The 22003-nt window shown below is 45.4% G+C and overlaps 1 protein-coding gene across 1 annotated transcript in view; it reads left to right on the top strand.

The window, feature by feature from the left end:
* Smg6 (SMG6 nonsense mediated mRNA decay factor) overlaps window positions 1-22003 on the top strand; it is a 221092-nt gene that overhangs the window by 183991 nt on the left and 15098 nt on the right. The window contains 2 exon segments of the mRNA XM_051179994.1: window positions 11051-11227; window positions 14971-15117. Of these exon segments, the coding sequence (XP_051035951.1) occupies window positions 11051-11227; window positions 14971-15117 (324 nt within the window).

Below are 22003 nucleotides of genomic sequence, written 5' to 3'. Positions count from 1 at the left end.
TAAAAAATACTTAGCTAGCTACAGTAGAAGTAGTATATAATGACAGTAAGCCAGATGTCTGTTGTCCCAGCTACTCCAGCTGAGGCAAGAGGATTGGAAATTCAGGGCCTACTTCAAGGTATCTAGTTCAAGATAGCAGGTTCCAGGCCACCTTGGTTAACAAGACACTGTCCTAAAATCAAAAATAATTTTTAAAAATGGGGGGCAGATGTGGTGGTACATAATCTCAGCACTCAGAAGTAAATAAATCAATATGAGTTCTTAGTATGAATTGCTTTTTAAAAGCTTAAAAACAACTTCTTAAAGAATAAAAGTAATGCCATTTAGTCTGTTGAAAGAACTAAAGCTTGGTGTGGTGGTACATACCTGTAAACCTAGCACTGAGGCAGGAGGACAGAGAATTTGAGGCTTGGGTTTCATAATAAGACCTTGTCTCAAAAGCAAAACAGGGCCAGTGAGATGGCTCATCAAGGAAAGGCAGCTGCCACCCAGGCTGATGACCTGAGTTTGATCTTTGGGACCCACATGACTGAAGGAGAGAACTGACTCCTGAACGTTTACCTCTGATCTCCACTGAAGTTTACCCTCTCTCTCTCTCTCCCCCTCCTCCTCCCTCCCTTCCTCCCTCTCTCTCTCTCTTTTTCTCTTGCTTTCACACTCTCACACACACATACCACACCACACACACTCACACACAGGTCAGGTATCCATCTCAGAACAAGGAAGGAAGGAGTTATACTTGTGCTCTCTGCAGCCAGTGCATATGTGGTGGTTACCCACTTTAAATTTTTTTTTTTTTTTTGAGATTTATTTTGTGTCTATGAGTGTTTTACTTGCATAGATTTATGTGTACCACTTGTGTGCCTGGTGCCTGGGGAAACTGATCAGAATTGGATGCCTAGAACTGGAGTTCCAGATAATTTGTGAGCCAGCATGTGAGTGCTAGGAACTGAACCCAAGTCCTCTGTAAAAACAGCAAATGCTCTTAACCATGGAGCCATCTCTCCAGCCTACACTTCTGCCTTTTTTTAAATCATCTTCATCATTCTTTATTATTAGAGTTAGAAACTTTATAAACCATCACCTGAAAATTTAAGGAGTGAGTTTACTTGACACCTTAAAAAATATCAGTAAACACTCAAATACTCTATAACACAACAATCTTCTACTATCAGACCAACTTATTTATGGTTATTTACTAGATAGGCATAATTACATTATTAAGGATATAAAAATACTGATTTAAAACTTGTGAATAAAAATATATGTTTATATCATTTTGGCTTATACCTTCTAGAATACTGCATATAACAAATGAAGGCATGTATTTCTCTCTTAATCTGCCTACTGTGTATGACTACACACACACACACACACACACACTCTGGAACAGAAACTATATGGTCTCTGTTGAATCTCAGGTTGCCTTAGCAATAGTTCTCAACCTGTGGGTCATGATCCCAAAGTGTTCTCATATCAAATAACAAATATTTTCATTACAGTTCAAAACAGTAGAAAAAGCATAGTTATATAGTAGTAATGAAATTATTTTGTAGTTGGGAGTCACCATAGCATAAGGAACTGCATGTTAGGAAAGGTTGCAGTATTAGGAAAGTTGAGAACTGCTAACTTAAGAACTTTGTGGGATAAAAGCAGGGTGAAGCTCTCATGTGTCTTAGAGTGGTCTCAAAGTCACCAAGTATCTGAGGATGGCCCTTAACTCCTGATCCTCCTTCCTCTACCTCCAAAGTGCTGGGGGTTTATAGACATGTATCACCATGCCCTGTGCTACATTTATATTGTGGATAAAATAGGCAACAAATAGAGATCACTTTTCATCAGATAGTGTCTGACACACAAAAAGGGACAACTTTTGTCAAGTAGTGTTAGCAATAGTGCTTTAAGTTAATTTTAATGAAAGAATTTGGGACATTAGTCTTAGTGAAATAGCAGGATGCTGAAATACAGATAAAGGGAGAGCAAATAGGAAGTGGGATTGTTTAGCATAGAGAAGGTATAACATAACAAATCTCAAATGATCTGAGGTCAGTCTGCTGGAGGTTAGAGTTAGACATGTTAGGAGGCTGGTTTGGGTTTACAAGAGATAGAGATTTCCATAAATGGAATGAATGATCTTTTGAAAACAAACCCTTTTCTCTTTGGTAGGAGAAAAGTTCTAATACCTATCCTTAGCTACTCATCCTCCTGCCTCTGCCTTCCAAATTATGGTATTTCAAGTATGTACTACCATGCTGTTTATAAAGTAAGCCCTCTTGTAGATTCCAGATGGTAACAGACCTCTCATACTGCATGGTCAGGACTGGAAATTAACAGATTTTTGTTTTATTTATTTTATTCATTCATTCAATTAGTTAGTTAGTTATTGAGATGGAGTTTCTCTGTATAGCTCTGGCTGTCCTGAAACTCATTCTGTAGACCAGGCTGGCCTCAAACTCACAGAGATTTGCCTCCTGAGTGCTGGGATTAAAGGTGTGCATCACCACTGCCCACAGAATTTTATTTTGTTAAGTTGGGGTCTCTCTACATAGACCTGGCTGTCCTGGAACTCACAGAGATCCGTCTGCCTCTCCCTCCTGAGTGCTGGGATTAAAGGCGTGCACCACCATGTCTGGCACAGAATTCTTAAAACTTGTTTATTTAGATAATAAAAATTACTTAGAGTTGGGCATGTATTTGTCCCTTTAATCCTAGCACTTGAGATGCTGAGACAATTTGATCTCTGAGTTCAAGGCCATTCTTGTTTACATAGTGATTCCAGGACATCCAGGGCTAGGTAGAAATCCTGTCTCCCTGTCTCAGAAAGTGGGGAGGAGGAGGAGGAAGGAACAAAGGGAGGATGGAAAGCAGGGAACTGTACTGTAGTTAGGTCCAGAAAAGAGAAACAAGTGTTGGTCTGTAGGCACCAAAGGGACAGCACATAGCTATTAGATTTCTGTGGGACTTCCTTACTAGACTGAAAGTCCTGTGGAATCCAGGGTTGTTGTTACTTTGCTCTGTCTTAGGTACTCAGGGTATCTAGTGTAGTTCCTAGCATAAGTCGTTAGGGAAGATTTATGGGCAGTAGCAGAGCAGGATAGATAAAGGCCAGTTGGCTTTTTGCAAAGAAAGACTTTAAAATCAAACAGGTACTTTAGAGACTGAGCCAGGAGAATCATGAGAATGAGACCAAATTATGTTACATAGTGAAACTCTATCCCAAAGGGAGAAAAGGAAGGAGGAAGAAAGGAAGTTACTTTTATCAAGCTTAAAGGAAAATGAAGGGATGAAGTGATTGCATAGGCAAAGTCATTATAGCCTGGAGAATCATTTGTAAAATTTGCCAAGTCACAGAAGGAGCAAATGGAAGTGGGGGAAGGGGTTATTGCCTGGAGCCTGGAGTCAAGGGTTAGGAAGTAGTAGAAGTACAGTAGTGGTGACCTGTGTGGAAGTCATGATTGCACAGAATAGGGAAGCACTAAGAGGTTAGAATTTGTTCTGTAGTAAGGCTGGGCCTAGGGGAGGTCTCTGTCCTGACTTTTCACAACCCATCAGCCTGAAAGGCATAAAGAGGCGGTGTATTAGGTTTCTGTATCTGTAAGGCATATAGCCTCCTTTGAGGAAAGAGGAATACGAATTCTACCTATCTGAATTCTGTAGGTAATTGAGTCTCTTGTTTTACCTAGTATGAGTATGACCCTTACCCCACTGAAACAGGGACCTTGCAGTTTCTGTTGATTCCCAAGTCCCAAGCAATGATGTTTGTACAAACAGTAGGCACTTAATATTTGCTGGTTGAATGTTGTCTGTGTTGTCAAATGCTGCAAATGACTCAAAAAGGATATTCTCTCCCCACATAGAATAAATAAAACTAGGAATAGGTTTAAAAAAAAAAAAAAAAAAAAACTAGGGATAGATTTGGTGAAGGAGCCTGAACACGAACCTAAAGGAGATGAGCTCACACACCTAGTTATGTGGAACACAAAATAAGTATTTGGCTCAGAGCAACTAGATCAGTTCTTAATCTTCCTAACGCTGTGTCCCCTTAATACAGTTTCTCATGTTATGGTGACCCCCAACCATGAAATTATTTTTGTTGCTACTTCATAACTGTATTTTGCTACTGTCATGAATTGTAATGTAAATATATGATATGTGTATAGTCTTAGACAACCCCTCTGAAAGGATCTTTAGACCCTCCCCAAAAAAGTCATGACTCACAGATTGAGATCCTTTGGACTAGATCCTGATTCTAGCCCAGAACTCACTGTCAATATAGCAACAAATTAAGACAGATGAGGACTTTCTTCCCCGGGGACTGAGCTTGCAGCCTCCCCTGCTGGTTCAGTAAGTGAGGGCCCAGCACCTGTGTTCCATGTTTCAGACCAGCTGAAGCTAGCCAGACCTGAAAGGCTTGTGTTGGCAGTGCCAGTTTCCGCCCCAACCCCTGCCAATGTGGGTGGTTGCTCTGAAGCACTCTGCAGGGGAAGCAGGATTGGACTGCAGCCCAAGCTACTGCTGCCTATAGTCTGCCGTCTGCGGTGCCCTAGCTGATGAGAGTATACCTTGCTGGATCAACGGAGCTCAGAGCTCTGAGAGAATGGTTTCTTTCCCTGGGAAAATTTCAAGAAGAACAAGCCATATTCTGTCCTGGGAAGCTTGGGCGCCTAACTGAAAAGATCAGGAAATTCAGATGGGTTGAAAATTCAGTAGAAGTTATTTTCTCATCATTACTTTTCTATCAGGATACCTGGGGCAAAGTTCCTGCTGAGCCTTATTTAAGGCAAATCTACCACCCATGACACCACTGTAAGGGGCCAGGATTTTGACTTAAGACAGAATTTTATTTTTGGTAGTTCATATTACTAGTGGCATTCTTGCCCGGCCCTTAGGTCCTCTCCAGAGTCCTGTAGAATGCATGTATGCCTATGGTTAGGTCCAGGTCTTTGGTGAATAGAAAGAAAGGACTGCTAGAGAGAGGCCAGGCCTCCTTCTTTCCTCCAGCTGCCCTGCTCAGTAGCCTGAGTCTAGCACCTTAATTCTGAGTTAAAACTTACAGCATTGTCAATGACCAGGGGAGCCTTCTGATCTGTCTTCCAGCTCTGTTTCCACCTTGCCAGAGTCCATCTTCTAAACCTCTCAGTGGTTTTAGGCACCTCTGAACAAAATGAAGCAGAGAAGAAGAAAAACACTAACACTTCTGGGCCAGGCACCTTGCTAAATATTTGATAATGCATTATACTGTCTACACCTCAGAAACAACTTGAGCAAGTAGAGGCTCTGAGAAATTAACTTGTCTTTATAGACACAGATAGGAAGTAGCAGTTAGGACCTCTTTCCCAGTGATCAAGCTTTTGAATAGTCAGTAATCTTACTGCTACCCAATCTTCCCACCCAACTATTTGCTACTTCTTGTCTATCAGCCTTTAGGAGATTTGCTGCTGCCATACATGTGTGTGCACATGTGGTATGTATGAATGTGTTATGCATAGATGTGGAGAACAGGCACCTGTGCCAGCTGATTGCTGACAGTTCACGTTGACTTCTCTGAAGAAACGGACGGGACCCAGGTCATGAATGCTGTGGGTTGACCAGTGCTGTTAGCTCTTTGTCTTGTGACCTGTTGACCCTTCTCTTCACCTACACAGGTCAACCATAGATCTAGGGAGGGCTAGATATAGACATTGGAATCAGAGGTAACCAAGAAGTGGCTTGTACTTGCATAGAAGTGAGGCTGTATTGGGGCGCAGGGATCAGGAAAGAGGCTGTTCCGGTTGATCCTATGGACACTGTATGCCCTAGTCATCAGAGATGTATCTGGTGCGGCTATTGTGCTTTTTTTCCATCTCATCTTGGTCACCCAGTCCAAGTACAGTTTCTTCCTCTCACTCCTCTGACCCCTGACCCTTTCTCCATTTTATACCTGCTCCTTCTGACTCAGACTATGAGTGTATATCTCCTGGTCCTAAACTACTGCCTGTCTTCAGAGTGATTGTGCATCCTGTGGCCAGTTTCCCTCCTGCCTCTAAGAGTCTGCTCCCTGCCAGGAAGCCCCTCCCCCTAGGAATGTGAATAAACCATTTCCTCTGTCCTCCCAGCTCCAGAAGGATTCCCTGTGTGGGATTCTTTATTTCTTGTGTCTGAATTTTCATTGGCAGATCCCTCTCAAGCTGACCCACCCTTGGCTGCTACAGAAGTGTGCTTCCCACCCTTAGTCTCTAGTGAGGGTGAGTCCCACATAGCTAGAAGTTCCTGGTTCATGAAAGTATGTTATGTTAATGTGTGTTCAGTTTCTTGTAGCCAATGCTGTAGGCTTGGCTTATTAAAGATGATAATTAACCCATTGCTAATTGACCTCAGAAGCCAGCCAAGCAGCCTGTATTTTACCAGCTTTGGTGGTAGATTTGGAGTCTATTTTAAGGTTCTTAATAATCTCAGCAAGACTTCACTTTTCTTGTCTGCATCTTATTTGCTGTAAGGACATTTTGTAAAATTAACAAGCTATAAAGCTTGATTGAAGGTTTCAACAAATGTGAGAATAATTGGCTCCATTTAGAGAAACAAGAAAAACAACCTGTAAACTTGAGTTTGCAGGGGGAAAACCCATGTGATCTCTCTCTCTCTCTCCCTCCCTCCCTCCCTCCCTCCCGAGGAGCAGTAGCAAGCTGGACTTTTAAGACCAGGAGGGGAAAAAAAAACAGAACTGGCTTGTGATGCAAGTTCTGATTCCCCTAAACCAAAAGTTGAGTGAAAGAAATGTTGCAAATAACTAGCTGTTGTGGAGCATTGAGCCTCTTGTTCAAGAGTTTGCTCCAGAGGCCTGTCAGCATTCCAACCCTTCCTCCTGTTTCCTGCCTGGTCCAGGTTTTCTCTCTTCCCCAAGGCTGCTGTGAGGTATTGCATCTTGGAACTCAGCTTACTATCAGTATGTGATACCTGGTGCTTGGTTCCCTTTCTCTCTTGCTGTCTCCCACCTTCCATAAAGTAGCATTAATTCCTTTTCTGTTTCTGTGTGGACTTCTGCTCAGTGTTCACCATTCTTGCTTGTCCACCTCCCCATGTAAGATACCTCAGAATGGTAGACCAAGCTTCTCCAATGTCAATCTAGAGGTTTCTTCTGCTTTTCTCAGGACCCGCCTCTTAGCCACCGCCCCCCCCCCCCATTACCTGCTCACATTATCTCTCTCTTAGGAACTGAGCCTGGGTTAGAACAGACTCTGATATCACCTCTCCACATCAAGCTTTCAGTTTTCCTTTCTGCATGGTTCTGTGTGTGTGGACCTGATGAAGTGATAGCTGGAGCTGTGAAGTTTAGGGTTTCAGTTCCTGCTGCTGATGGGGAGCTGGTTCAGACAACCTTCAAGGAGATAAAAAGGGGCTTTCTTAGGGTGCTTTTCTTTCAGCTCTTCCCTGACCTAACCCCAGTTTTCTGTTCAAAGCAGGAATGATTCATGTGAGACATTTTGTTCATTAACTCTGGAGTTCTTGGTAGTCAACCACAAAGTAAGTCTTCCTCTTAGAAGGGCAAGGACTGCCACCAAGAAGATACACTGAGAAGGTTCCCACAGCATTCTTAGTCTAGCAGCCCTTTACATACTTTTAGCCACAGTCCGGCCCTATTGTCACAACCCAGAGGAATTCTGTCCTACCCAACTTAATCCTAGAAAAATGTAGTTTACCCAAACAGCAATAGACATATCACTTACATCCTCTGCTTTTCATTGATACAAAATGGAAAGATGTGCTCATGAAGGAGATCCTGTGGAGATGACATCATAGACTTCATCGGTACTCTCTCTGCTCCAAGCAGAGAACCTATAACCCCTTTAACCTTTAACCTATCTCCTGCCAGAAACTTCATTGCCAAGCAGAAAACATCTTGGAGTTTGCTTTTGAAAGCAAATTGTTTGAAAGGCTTTCTCCATCTTGATATAACTCTTAACATATTAAACTGTTTTTTGTTGTTTTTGTCCCGTTCTGACTCAACTACTAGAGCCCCTTTGTGTGGAGGAATATTCCCAAGAGCCTCCAGTAGAGCTCTTGGGTCAAGAGGGCTGTGTTCCTCTCTCCACCAGACTTATTCCCTCACAACCAGCCCAGCAGGCTGGAAATAGGTTTCCCTGTATCTTTGGCAAGCCCTAGACATTCTGCTTGTCATCCTCCCAGTTTACTAAATAGCTTGAATACATTTCTCACTGTCACACTGTACTTTTGAAACCTAAGAATAGTGTGTCCAACTTTATTTGTTCTCTCTGCTGATTGGATTACAATGAAGAGAAAACACTCTTCCAAAACATGGATGAATTGTCTCTATATAAACAGGTAGAATCCGTTTTGGACATCTTCACTCTAACTTAGATACCCCAATGGAGCAGAGCTCTTTTAGCAGACACAGTAGTGTCATTCCCCTTAAGGGCAAGAATGAATGACCATAGCAGACAAAACTCCCAGGGAGACTAGGTTCATTCTAAAAGGCATGGAAATGAAAACTGGAACAGGGTGGGAGTTCCTTTTTGCTTGTCTTTCTTCATGATAGTTCCCACTGAACCTCTAAGGATGTACTGCTGGCAGGCTCAGGATGTCTGCACCTCAGGCTCCTGCTGTGCCCTGGAAATCCCCATCTCCAGGAGTCCCACGTCCACACATGTGGCCTTTCTCCCTCTTGGCCAGGAATCACACTTGCTTCCTGAGCCATGTACCCACCCAGGGCCTACCTTAATGACAAAGGTGTTTCTTCCCTCTTGCCTGAGCATATACCCATAAGACACTGTCTCCTTCTGGGCAGATTTCTGCTACAGATTGAACAGAGGCTTTTATAGCCCTTTTATCATCCAGGTGAGCCAGGGACCATTGCAAACTGCTTCTCTCTCCTCTCTTCACTACCTTACCTCCTCCACCCTATTCAGTGGCAACAGTCTCATGCCAGAAAGGAAAGCCCTGGATCCATTACATAATTCTCCATAGTGCAAGCAGTAGCTGGGGCATAAGGTCAGAGGTCATAATGGGGTCAGGTGGCTGACACACACTGTAACGACAAGGTGGTTAAAATTAGACCACAGAGAGGAAACTGGCAGTCTTGTGGAAATGCAGAAGTTTCCTCTGCAAGTGAGAGACTGGGGATGCAGGGAGGCCACTGTGCGTGCTGCCTGCCAGGCTATTACTCATTTCAGCTCTGTTCTTTAATGCCTTCTAGCCCCTGCTTCTGTATTTGTAGCCTTCCTCATCACATGTTTGAATACACAAGATGGAACCATGGTTACCTGCCCTGGCCCAAGGCAGGACCTTCAAGGAGATATCCAAGATCAGGCCCCTTAAGCTCAAGAGACTCTAAGCCTCTTCAGGGAACCCTCTTAAATGGAGGTAGTCAGACACTTAGCCTAATATCCTATCCTCTGGTAGCAGTAGCCATAGGTGAGTGGCATGTGGGTAGGGAAGAAGATGACAGAGAATGAAGTTGTGGCACAAATGACTATTATGCAAGCAATCTCTCTGGCCAGCCACATGCCAGAGTGGTGACTCGTTCACCTTGTCTTGGAAGACATGGATCATCCTGTATCATATGTTCCTGTGGTCTCCAGTCAGTTTCTCTGTGCCTACCAGTCTTTTCCCATGAGCCTATTGTATGCCCATTTTATTCTCATAGCACCCTGCCAGGGAAGCATGAGAAGTAAAAAATGTGATCTTTGGCACTAGAGGGCTTACCTTCTGAATGGAGGAGCTGGCATGTGCAACGTGAAATGATGAGCCTAGAGAGTCCATTCTCCACAACAGTCCTTTACCTGTCCTTTCACATTCACAAATGAGGTTTAAAAATAGGTCTGGGGGTGGGTGGGGCTGGAGTTTTGACTCATCAGGTAAGAGCACTATCTACTCTTCCAGAGGGCCTGGGTTCCATCCTCAGCACCTACATGGCAGCTCACAACCATCTGTAACTCTAGTTGCAGGGGATCTGACACTGCCTTCTAGATCCCTTGGACACCAGTCATGTATGTGTTATATAAATGTGAATGCAGGCAAAACACCCAAGCACATAAAATAAAATTTTAAAAGTGGGTCTCCATTGTTCAGTTGTCTGGAATCACTGGTGGTAAAGGGGATACCCTCTGTATGGTATCTTTCTATTATGGTGTAGAAATAGCCCTCTGCTACTTAGATGCACATTCTGCCAGGGACCTCTTTGATGATGAACATCTATCTAGTCAGTAGGCAAGAACAGGACCCCAGAAGCCAGAGACTCAGAGAAGAGGGCACCAGATAGCCAGTAGGAGTATAGTGCTTGCAACACAGGTACAGATAGAGGTGAAGACATGCACATGTGGCCTTGCAGTCTAAGTGAGTGTGGACACTTCTTCATCTGACCTTTACGAATGTGACAGTTGCTGAGGATAAGTCATCACATCTCAGCTAAATCAACCACAGCTTCTCTGACAGCACTGTCATATGTGCTACTGTAGCAACATGGGAGCAACTCATATGAACTCTGGAGGTGAACTCACCTACTCTGCCCAATCTCCTCCCCTGCCCAGTTCTCAGACAAGGCAGGTTCCATTTAGGTGAGTTCAGAATGACTTGACTAAGATGAAACAGCCAAGAAAGCCTATCTTTCAGTCTGCAAGTTGTCCTGGAGGGCATCTGGAGATGGGGCACCAGGGGTGCTAGAAAGCCATGTTCTGTGACAGCCAGCCTGCAGCAATCCATTGCTCATCCTGTTACTGCTGTTCCAAACTTACAAAAGATTATTTTATGTTTTGTTGTTTTTTTCATAACAGAACTTTAGTAAAAGACAATCGAAAGCCCTGGGGGCACCTGGCATTGGTCTTGAGGTTGTCTGCTGCCCTAGGGGTGACCTAAGCAAAGCCCTGGTGACTTCCTTCCTTCAGTAGACCTTGGTCCTTGCTTGCCTCCATACACACGCACACTCTTGTTGCTCATACTACCTCCCTCCCCAGTAACTTTGACACAATTCTCATGTGCCCTGCAGCTAACATTGTCTCTCGTCTTCATCCTCCCTCTCAGAAAATGCTGTTTTTCTTTTCTCCCTCTCGCCCTGTAGGTTATTGCAGCTGACTGCAAAAGGGTCACAGTGCTGAAGTATTTTCTGGAAGCCCTTTGTGGACAAGAAGAGCCTCTGCTGGCATTCAAGGGTGGAAAATATGTGTCAGTGGCACCCGTCCCAGACACCATGGGAAAGGAAATGGGAAGCCAAGAGGGAAAACAACTGGAAGATGAGGTACTATGCGGGAAGAGCCCGCTATGGCAGAGGGAAGGCTCCCCTTCCCCCATGCCCTGATGCCCAGGCTGAAGCTTCTCCTTGGGGTTATTTATAGCCTCTTAGTTCAGTGTCTGTTGACATGACAGCTGACTTCTCAAGAGTGCACTCTGCTGGTGCCCCTTCCTGCCAGTCCACCCAGTGCCTTCATCTACGAGTTCCAGATGCTTCTTTTTAATGTTGCATTGGAGGAAAGAGTTTAATAATGTTCAGCTCTGGAGGCTTAGGGAAGGCAGTAGAGAGAGTGGGGTGTTAGGGTTCAGACTGAGGATCAAGTTTATAGATGTGCGGAGCTCAGCACAGCACAGGCCTGAACTCCAGCCTCAGGCTCACGTACAGGAAGAGCTGACATTGCTGGCCCCGTATGGAAAATCACCCCCCACCCCACCCCCGATGCCTGCTCTCCCTCTCTTACTCCCTCCCTCCTGCACATCCTGATGTGATTAAGGAATTCTCTTGTTTGTTTGCCCTTGGTTTTTCCTGTGGCCCTGACTTCACTCCAGACTCATTCTCGTGTGTGTGTGTGTGTGTGTGTGTGTGTGTGTGTGTGTGTGTGTGTCTGTCTGTCTGTCTGTCTGTCTGTCTGTCTGCCTGCCTGCCTGCCTGCCTGCCTGCCTGCCTGCCTGCCTGCCTGTCTGATATGCATGTACACACCTATGTACCCACCCATGCAGGCCTCCTTGGCAGTCGCCCTAGTGTGCATGTATGTCTTTCTGGAGAAGATTTTTGATGGTCATCTGCATGTGCCCAGTTTGTGTGTCAGTTTAAATGAATATTGCTGCCAGCTCTCCTGCGGTCTGTGGGTTCTGAGTAAATGTGACTGTGTGGTGGAAATGGAACATGTGTGTATTTAGCGTCACTGTCAGCCTCCTTGCTGTTTGTCTGGGTGTGGATAACTCTGTCTGGGTACATATACACATCACACTTTTGCCTGATTGTTGGCTCTTTCCTCCTTTTTACCCATAGTATTAAAGACAGGGGCCTTAGGTAGAAAGAAACATGGGATGGAGGGAAGGAACGGAAGCAATTCTAGCCAGAGGCCAGGTCACCCATAGGCCAACACAGTCATTTGGCCCGCAGCAGTCTCAAGCGCCCGGTGGAGCAGGGCGGGGTACAGGGATGAAATCAGCAACAGGCCAAGGAAGCCAGATGTCAGCTGGAAGCTGTCGTTTAGGATCTCAGGCAGTGATAGAGTGGCCACCTTTGGAACAGAGTCTTCAGAGAAGCAGTCTTGGCTTGACTTCATTAGGATAGCTGGAGAACTCCACCCCATGCCTGATGACACAGGGCTCAGCTTCCAGGACAGAGGTGGTTCCAGAACTATAGCTAAGCCCACAATTCCAGACTCTCCAGATGAAACCTGGGAAGGGAATACAGGAAAGAATGAGCTGTCAGCATGGGAGGAGAGAGTAGAATTGCCAAAGCCACTGGGGTGTCCAAACCTTAGCAGGCAGAACAGTGCCCCTCCAGCCTTGGACACAGTGTGGGAAACACAGGACCATGGTGCCAATACCTCTTTCCTTTATATCACCCACACTGGAAGGCTAAAGTAGGCAGTAGAGGTTGAGCAAAGCCAGATCTCCAGCGTGACTGTAAGAGATGTCTCTGAAGAGTAGAACTGGCAGCACAAACCTAGCTAGGTAAAGAGGTACCCTAGATGGAGCAGGCTACCTCTGGTGCCAGATCTAGTTGTGCCACACTGCTCTCCTTCTGAGACTCAGTGACCAGGCAAAGGTTCGTGACCCATACCAGGCTGCCCACTTCTTCCTTTTCCCACGAGTCTCCTGGGTTCCTTTATGTCAGTGGTCCCTGGGAAATCCTACTTACCCTATTCTGTGTCATTTCATAACCCTGCACTTCCTCGTTTGCTATGAGAGTTAAGCAGACCTCAGACAAGCTTCTGTGACCCTCCTTTGACCTCAGTCCTGTTCACTCTAAACCAGTGCTAACTGTCCATCCCTGGTCAGGGCAGGCAAGTATACTCTTCCTCTGTGGGCCAGCAGGCATCTTGTTGCACTTGCTCCTTTCCAGGTTAAACCTGTGAGCAAGGAGATGGATGTGAAGTCTTCTTCCTTCTCATGGTACTGACAAATAAACTGTGCCTGTGGACAGTGCCCTAGACCCCCTCAGACCTCTCAGGACAGTGACAGATTCTATCCTTAGCTCTCATCTCCGCATATTGCAGCCCAACTGGAAGAGGTATATGGTGGCGATGGGGTGTCCTTGGACATCTTTCTTTGTAACAGATGCCAAACCACCATCTTCCCTAGGTCCCTTTTTCTCATCACCTTACCTGTGCTTATTAACTACTTTTCACCAAGAGAATCCCCGTCTGCCCTAATATGTCCAGGCCTAACAAAGCTTAGCCATTAAGTTAAGGGCTGGATCTGAGCTTGCTCACTTGATTCAGAACCTGCCCTGCATGCTCTTTGTTATGATTGGTCAGGGCATACAGGGGTCAGACTCACTTGAATTTTAATCCTGCCCTGCTTCCTGCCACTTTTGTGACTCTGAGCATGCTGTTTCACTTTAAACATCCTCATTTATAAAGCATGGATGGGCAGTGGTGATGTTGTACACCTTTAATCTCAGCACTCGGGAGACAGAGGCAGGCAGATATCTGTGAGTTCTCAGGCAGCCTGATCTACAGAGCTAGTTCTAGGACAGCTAGAGCTACACAGAGAAACCCTGTCTTGAAAAACTAAAAATAAGAAATAAATAAAGCTCAGATGGTAATAGTTATGTCCTTTTATAAGAATTAATAGAATTAATGTATGAAAAACACATATCCCTATATATAACCCATAAAAAGCACTGGGTAACTAAGCTGTCAGTGTAGTCATCATTATCATCCTGTTAGAATTACAGGAATCTTCCTTCTATTGAATCAGCCCCTATGTTCCCCTACCAGCCCCATCCTTCAAAGGAAGCTCTCTTGGGCAGCTGTATGTTCTCTCCTGACCAAGGCCAAAAGTGAGAGAGTGAGAAATGGAGCTTGGACCACCCGGGGAGCAGTGGCTGCTGAGAACTGAGTCTGCAAGTGAGGAAGTGCCATCCCTGGGGAAGGCTCCATCAGCCTGGCAAGGAGGCTCCATAAGCTAGCCAGCCACCTCCTCCTTACTCTGCCTGGGCCCTTGGAGGGCAGCTAAGCAAGGCTATGTTATGTGAACTTTTTAATGGGGCCCAGAAGTCCCCACATCACCAGGCTATGGTCTTAAAAAGAAATCAGGGCAAGATCTATAGAGCTACACCATCTGCTCTTGATGTTGTCTGGAGCAAGGGAGCTTCCTTGCTTAGCTCCCAGATGTTGGCCAGAGTTGATTCCTATCAGATTATTAACAGGAATTAGATTTAAATTGGGCAGTTCAGCTTTCTCTATCATCTACCCTTTGAATCATTTATACTTTCAAAATGAAAACAGGTCCATAGTTTGTGTTTGAGTGTGTATAGGGAGAACAAAGGAGTGTGAACACAAGCATGCATGTGTGATTATGAGTGTCATAGGATTAAGAAAAAGCTCTAGCATGTAAAGACACAATTTAAGGGAAAGAGTGACAGCTTTTCTGCCAACACATTCTAGGGAACCCTTAGCAAGGAGTGCTCCCCATCAGCATAGGGGTAGGGGCTAAAGGAAGAGAGTGAACCCATTAAGTACCATAGCTCACCATCTCCTCTTAACCTTTTGTCTGTGTCTTTACCCCAAGGAAGAAGATGTGGTGATTGAAGACTTTGAGGAAGATTCAGAGGCTGAAGGCAGTGGGGGCGAGGATGATATCAGGGAACTTCGGGCCAAGAAGCTGGCTCTAGCAAGGAAGATAGCTGAGCAGCAGCGTCGCCAGGAAAAGATCCAGGTGAATCCTAACTGGAGAAGCTGATTGCCATTGAGGGTGTGGCTGTACAAATCATAAAATGATGTGAGGAGGGAGTGGCAGGGCATCTGTTGTTATGCTCCACCTTTGCACTCAAACTGTGCATCTTCATTGTGAATTCTAATGATGGGAGATGTCATTCTGTATATGTTTCTCATACTGGTTAATAATAAAGCACTGTTGGCCAATAGGAAAGGAAGATAGGAGGGACTAGGAGACAAGGAGGAAATAGGAAGTAGGAAGGAGGAGTCAAGATGAGAGAGTCTGGAGAGAGCTGGATGCCAGCCGCCTCCCCGGTAAGAGAAGGCCATGTGAAAATACATAGATCAGCAGAGCAGGGCAGAATCTTCTCAGTGTTGATGAGCATCACTTTTCTTGTGAGACTCTGTCAACACCCACATACAATCTTTCATGCAACTTAAAGGACTCAGAGTTTCTTCCCCATATGTAGATATTCATGGAGGACACTCTTTTGTGGGATTAGGATGCCATAGCCCCAGGCTACTTACCTGGGTTCCCAAGGTAATGGGAGAGCCCCCTTTGAACATCCTCCCATGGAAGGAAAAGCTACCTAATCAACATTCAGGAGTTATCCCACTGTCAACCCTTCTGGAAGCTCAAACCTTCATTTCTAGCAAGTTTTTCTGTATGGTTTTCCCAGATCTGTCTCCTTGTACTGATTACTTACTTCTCCAAGCAAGTTGTGCTCCTTTATAGACTTTGTGCATAGAGAGCACTAAACCCCTCCCTCTCCTTGCCTCCTTGCCTTTCTAAGCATGTAGCATGTGTCCTGTTTTTGTTTTGTTTGGTTTTGGGTTTGTTTTTTTTTTTTTTTTTGAGACAGGGATTCTCTTGTCTAACAGCTCTGGCTGTCCTGGAACTCTTTGTAGACCAGTCTGGCCTCGAACTCACAGAGATCTGCCTGCCTCTGCCTCCCAAGCGCTGGGATTAAAGGCCTGTGTGTCTTTATGTCCCTCTTCAGATGCACCTCTCATCTCCCTCCTTCCCCTCTCTTTCTCTCTTCCATCCATCCCTTCCTCTTAGCTTTCCCCACCCCATTCCTCTTTCTCTCCATTTTGAGACTGTGTACCTCTGTCTGGCCTGGAACTCACTGTGTATACCAGGATGGCCTGAAATTCACAGAGTTCACTTGCCTCTGTATCCAAAGGCAGGTATCAACACTCTTGGCATACTGTTCTTCTCTTAAACATATGGTTTAGTGCAGAAAGCCAAGCAAACTTGATATAATTTAGGGGCTGACATTTACCTAGCCTTACAACACTGAGAAAAGTATTTAACTTTGAAGAACTTGTTTCTTCATCTGCAAAGTAGAATGATGGTACCTCCCTCTTACTGTCCCCAGAGGCTTGCATGAGACACTGCCTCCAAAGTTCTTAGCCCACAAGTGATTCCTTTGTCTGAGATTAGTCTCATTACCCTGCCCCAGGACAGGAATGATAACAGTTGGAGCTGGTCCTTTAGTCATACGTGTGTCCTACTGCTACTAGAATCCAGCATATAATATACTTCTACATACCTGTCTGCTGTAATATGGCCACCTACACAAACCTCCCATGGATCTGACTGTAAACTTTTTTGTGGCCCAAAGAACAGCATCATCTTCAAGTATCTCTTCCTGCCCTTTTCTTTCTCACCATCAATCTTCACAAAAGCCCCACCTCTAGTTACCACCTCCATGTCTTGACTGTCAGTCCAGCTGTTAAAGAAATTACTGCCAGAAATCACCTAGGACCTGTTTTTACTATATTTGGTCCTGCAATTCATGGGAATGTGAGCCTGTACTCCCAGCACATGGGATGTGGAGGTAGGTAGGAGTTGAAAGCCATCCTCACTGCAAACCAAGTTCAAGGCCAGCCTGAGCTACATGAAACCCACTCACCAAGGGGGGGGGAGGGAGGGAGGGAGGAAGGAAGGAAGGAAGGAAGGAAGGAAGGAAGGAAGGAAGGAAGGAAGGCTCCAAAAGTTAGTCCCCATTATAGTTAATTTCTGTATAGCTTTGGGTCCATAAGCCTCTTTCCTCCAGCTTCCTGTTAACACATTGTATGTACTGTTGTCTTTTCTGTTAGTCAGAATTACTTTCCCAGCTTCCTCTGCCATTTTTTTTTAACTTGACCATCCTTTCTATTGTTTTTAAGTCTAGCAAGCTGAATTGGTATTTTAGATTTATTTATTTATTATGTATACAGTATTCTGCCTGCATGTGTGTGTGCCTGTAAGCCAGAAGAAGGCATCAAATCTCATTATAGATGGTTGTGAGCCACCATGTAGTTGCTGGGAATTGAACTCAGGACTTCTGGAAGAGCAGCCAGTGCTCTTAATCTCTGAACCATCTCTCTAGTCCCCTGAATTGGTATTTAATGGAAATTTTTTTGCTGACATTATTGATGGTAGCAAGTAGAACATCATTTTAAATTCTACCGTGACCTTTTACCCCTGCTATCCAATTTCTTATCATATCCTGTCCATTCACTCCTCCTCTTCTAGGTCCATTGCTACTGCTACCCTAGTTCAGGAACTTGTTGAACCATAGCAACTAAGGCCCTGCTTTGTATAAATCCAGAGGGTGCCACTGACTTTATAATCTGTGAATGGCCCTTCTTGGACTTAATATAGTACTCAGTCTGGCCACCAGGCTCCAACTATACCATGAGCTCAGTTCTTTTCCCATAGAGTCATTCCCCTGCTCGAAATCATCAGTGCCTTTGCTTGGCTAGTGAAATAAAGTTTAATTCCTCCTAATGACATTTTAGGCTTCCAGGCTTCTCTGTCTGTTTTTCCTACTTTGTTTCCCATTAACACACTCCCCATGAGCTGTTATTAGCTATTAGACACTGGGCAGAGATTGACTTCTCTGAACCTGTTTCTGAATCTGTAAAAGAAATACTTGACACGGCACCTGTCTCATAGTTGCTGGACTTCTCGGGATGAGCAACAGTGTGTAAAAAGTGCCTGTCTGGGCATTAAGACTTCTGCCCAGATAGCAATACTAACCCTCCTCTCTGCTTACTGCCCTACACCCATCCTGCCCTTTCCCACTTTTAGATATTTGTTGAGTCTGTCAGTCGATCCAAAGGGCTCTTTTTCTGTTCTACATTTCTTGTTACCTATTGAAATTCTATTTTCTCTGCATTTCCCAATGAAACTCCTCCCGAGTGAAGCCTTCCCTGATCTTTTCCAGGAGGAATTGGTCTCTCTTCTCTAGGGTTCCTGCAGTGTTGATTTATACTTTATTTGTGGGACTGCTATCATATCTCACATTACAATTATTTGTGGACCTTTTCCCTCACTGTACTGTGAATTCCTAGGAATTAGAGAGCATGTGCTCAGCTTAATTTAGCAAATGGTATTGAGCATTGAATCACCTGATGGCTGGGATGCACAAAAGTCGGGGCGGGGGAACATTTTAGAGCAGACCATGCAGTGGAGAAGCTATTCTTTTGGTTTGGTTTTCTTTTTGTTTTGTTTTGTTTTGTTTTTTTGAGACAGGGTTCCTCTGTATAGCCCTGGCTGTCCTGGAACTCACATTGTGAACCAAGCTGGCCTCAAATTCAGGAGATCTACCTGCCTCTGCCTCCTGAGAGCTGGGATTAAAGGAATGTGCCACCACAGCCCTGGGAGAAGCTATTATTTAAACAAGTGATTTGGTTTGTGAGTGAGGTCTTTTAAAAGATCGAGTATTGGGGTCTGGAGAGATGTCTCAGCAGTTAAAAGCACTGACTGCTCTTCCAGAGGACCTGAATTCAACTCCCAGCAACCACATGACAGCTCACAACCATCTATAATGGGGTCTGATGCCCTCTTCTGGCCTGCAGGCATACATGCAGATAAAGGACTAAAAAAAATACATATATAAATAATTTTTTTTTTAAAAAAAATCAAGTATTAACTGGGGTGGTGGTTCATGCCTTTAATCCCAGGACTCAGAAGGCAGAGGCTGGCAGATCTCTAAGTTTAAGATCAGTTTGGTGTGCAAAGCAAACTCCAAGACAGCCAGAACTACATAGTGAGACTATGTCTCAAAAAAAACAAACAAAACAAAAAGGATCAAGTACAGGGCTGGCAAAGTGGCTTAGCAAGTAAAGGCATTCTCCACCAAGCATCATAATCTGAGTTCAATTCACAGCACTCATATGGTAGGAGAGAACTGACTCCTCAGAGTTGTCTTCTGACTTCTGATTACACATGTAACTACTCCCTCCACCAGACTAAATAAATAAATAGGAAGTTGTTTTTGAAGATCAGATACAAATAAGCCAGGGAAATACTTCATGTATTGATGCTCAAGAGACTTAGGCAGGAAGATTACAAGTTCAAGGTCAGAGCTGAAACCTACAATGAGCCTGAAGTATGCAGGACAAGCTACATAGTGAGACCCTCCTGAAAGGGAGGAAGATGATGCAATAACACATGTCGTAGTGAGTCCATCTTTGGCCAGAGTACACTGTCTGGTTGACCAGGCAAGCAGTACGCAGTCCTAATAACTGGAGATGTAATGTAAGACCTAACTTCCAGGGCCACTGATTGTGTCCCACAGTTCTGTTCAGAGGAGGTTGCTTTGGCCCCTTTAAGAACAGGCCCCACATGCACTGCTGCTGGCGGCCCTGCCTCCTGTCAACCTCCTTCCTCCAGCCCCATAGCCACAGGAGGATTTCTCAGCAGAGGAAAAATTCCCCCTTTTACCTCCCCCTTCTCTTTAATGCCCGGGGCCCTTCACTTCCATAATTCTTCATTTTCCAGCCTTGAATGTAAGCCAGACACATCTGTCTGGCCATATGCGTGAACCCTGGAGTCTGTGCCGAGGTAGCTGTAAAACAGGGCCGGTGAAGGCCCTTCTGGGAGAGCACACACATGTGTGTGCCCTCAGGCCATTGGCTCTCTGCCCAGAACCACGGGGCCTCAGTGCTTCAAACCCATGTTAACCTTCTCTATTTTTCCTCTTTTTGTTTAATTTAAGGGGGAAAATCCCAAGGAAAAGGTATAAATTGTCCTGGGAGTAGGGGAGAGTCTCCTAGCTAGAGAGACCATTATTGTTGGCAGGTACCTTGGTCACACTAATACAATAAGGAAGAAAGGAGCATCCAGTGAATTAAGATCGGAGAGATGGGCTGTAAATTACACTGCTCTGAACTCCATCAGTCTCCAGGGTGTTAACCGAGAGGTGTAAGGCAGGTCCCCAGCTCCCAGTGCCTTTTACAGATGCAACAAAACAGGAACCACACATGTTTGGGGAAGGGGATATGAAGATGGGGTTGAACAAAACCCCCTCACCCCAGGATGGCTATAAAGTCCAAGTGTGATCTGGGGCTGTAGCCCACACCTCCACTTCCCTGCTCCCACATAGACCCTTGGGCCTTGAGCTCATCTGTGGAGATGGGGGAGGTGAGGCCTGGCCTCCTTCTGCAGCCTGTCCCTCCCTACTTCCGGCACTGCAAAGAGGCTGGTGAATGGGGCCGACTAGAGGTCAGAAAAGGGGTGTGGGGAGCTCTCATGGCCTGTGCAGCTGGAGCTACAGAGCCCAGGCAGGCCCTTAGATATTGAGGGGTGCCAAGTCCACCCACCCAGGGTTTTGAGACCGCACGCTCTGGCTTGGCCCAGGCTTTGCCTTGTTGCCTATGGTGGTGCTACCTACTGTACTAGTCCTGTCTACCTCACTGCTTTTAGCCTGTGTTTTTATTTGTGCTTCCATTCTTGGGAAATATCCAGAGTCCTTAGCAAGGTACATGGCTGATCTGAGGACTTGGTCAGAAGGGTTTCATTCCTAACCAGGCATGCAGGGCCAAGCAGTCACTGGAAATCCTCCTCCAGGCATGAGGCATGGCCTATTGGCACCTCATACTGTTCTGGCCCTGTGAATCTCCTGCCTCCTCTCCTGATTCCATGAGGCTCTCCTGTGATTTGTGCTGCCGTTGGGCGGGGTCAGGTTTCCTGAGCAGTTGCAAACATCCCACCTGAAACATAACAGGCTCTTCCTCTAGCCACAGCTATTGTTTCCCACTGCATTATGGCCACAGTCTTGCTCTGTAGCCAGCAATGACATGTGTTCTGAAAATAGCTTCACTCGCCTGTCCCCTTCCCGCCCACCCACCCTCCTGAAGATGCAGTCACTCCTTTGTGGTAGCCCCAGGAGTTTCACTCTAAATATAGCCACAGTCCATTCACATTGCCACCCAGCCATTGCAGGGGGGGGGGAGCGGCACTGTGGAACAATGGGGTATGCACAGAGCACCCCCCACCCACACATACACCTGTATGGAAGCTAGCGGAAGACAGACACTCAGCCCTGGCTCCTAGCTGTCGGAGACAGTGTGGGGAGCCAATATACTACCAGTCCAGGGACACGTTCACCCCTGGGCAGGAAAGCACATCAATCTGTAGAGCTGGGCACCGCCCAGGCCTACTTCATCCTCTCTGCATAACATGATGCTGCACCACCAGCTAGCTCCAGTTGTTGCCACCTCATTGGCTACCGAAGCATCCACAGGATTCTGTCTTACCCCAGAATGCCAGAATGATCAAACACCTTTAGACGGATGCTTATAGCAAGCTCAGAAGTATCACGCTTAGCCCATTAATTCTCCACAAGAAAGAGAGAGAATATATTTCTTTGGCTTTTTCAGAACAAGAGTTATTTATTAAAATTCAGGATTTAGAGCAATGGTTCAGCAGTTAAGAGCACTGGCTGCTCTTCAAGAGGATGGGGCCTCTGTTCCCAGTCAGTACCCACATGACAGTTTACAACTGTTTGTAACTTACTTCCAGGGGATCTGACACCCTTTTACAGCCTCCAAGGGCACTGTACATGCATGTGGTACACAGCCCATTCATGCAGGCAAAAGATATATACTTA

Source organism: Phodopus roborovskii, unplaced genomic scaffold (genome assembly GCF_943737965.1).
Source record: "Phodopus roborovskii unplaced genomic scaffold, PHOROB, whole genome shotgun sequence".
Lineage (NCBI taxonomy): Eukaryota > Metazoa > Chordata > Mammalia > Rodentia > Cricetidae > Phodopus > Phodopus roborovskii.
Note: the sequence above shows the minus strand (reverse complement) of the source record. Positions and strands in the feature narration are given on the sequence as shown.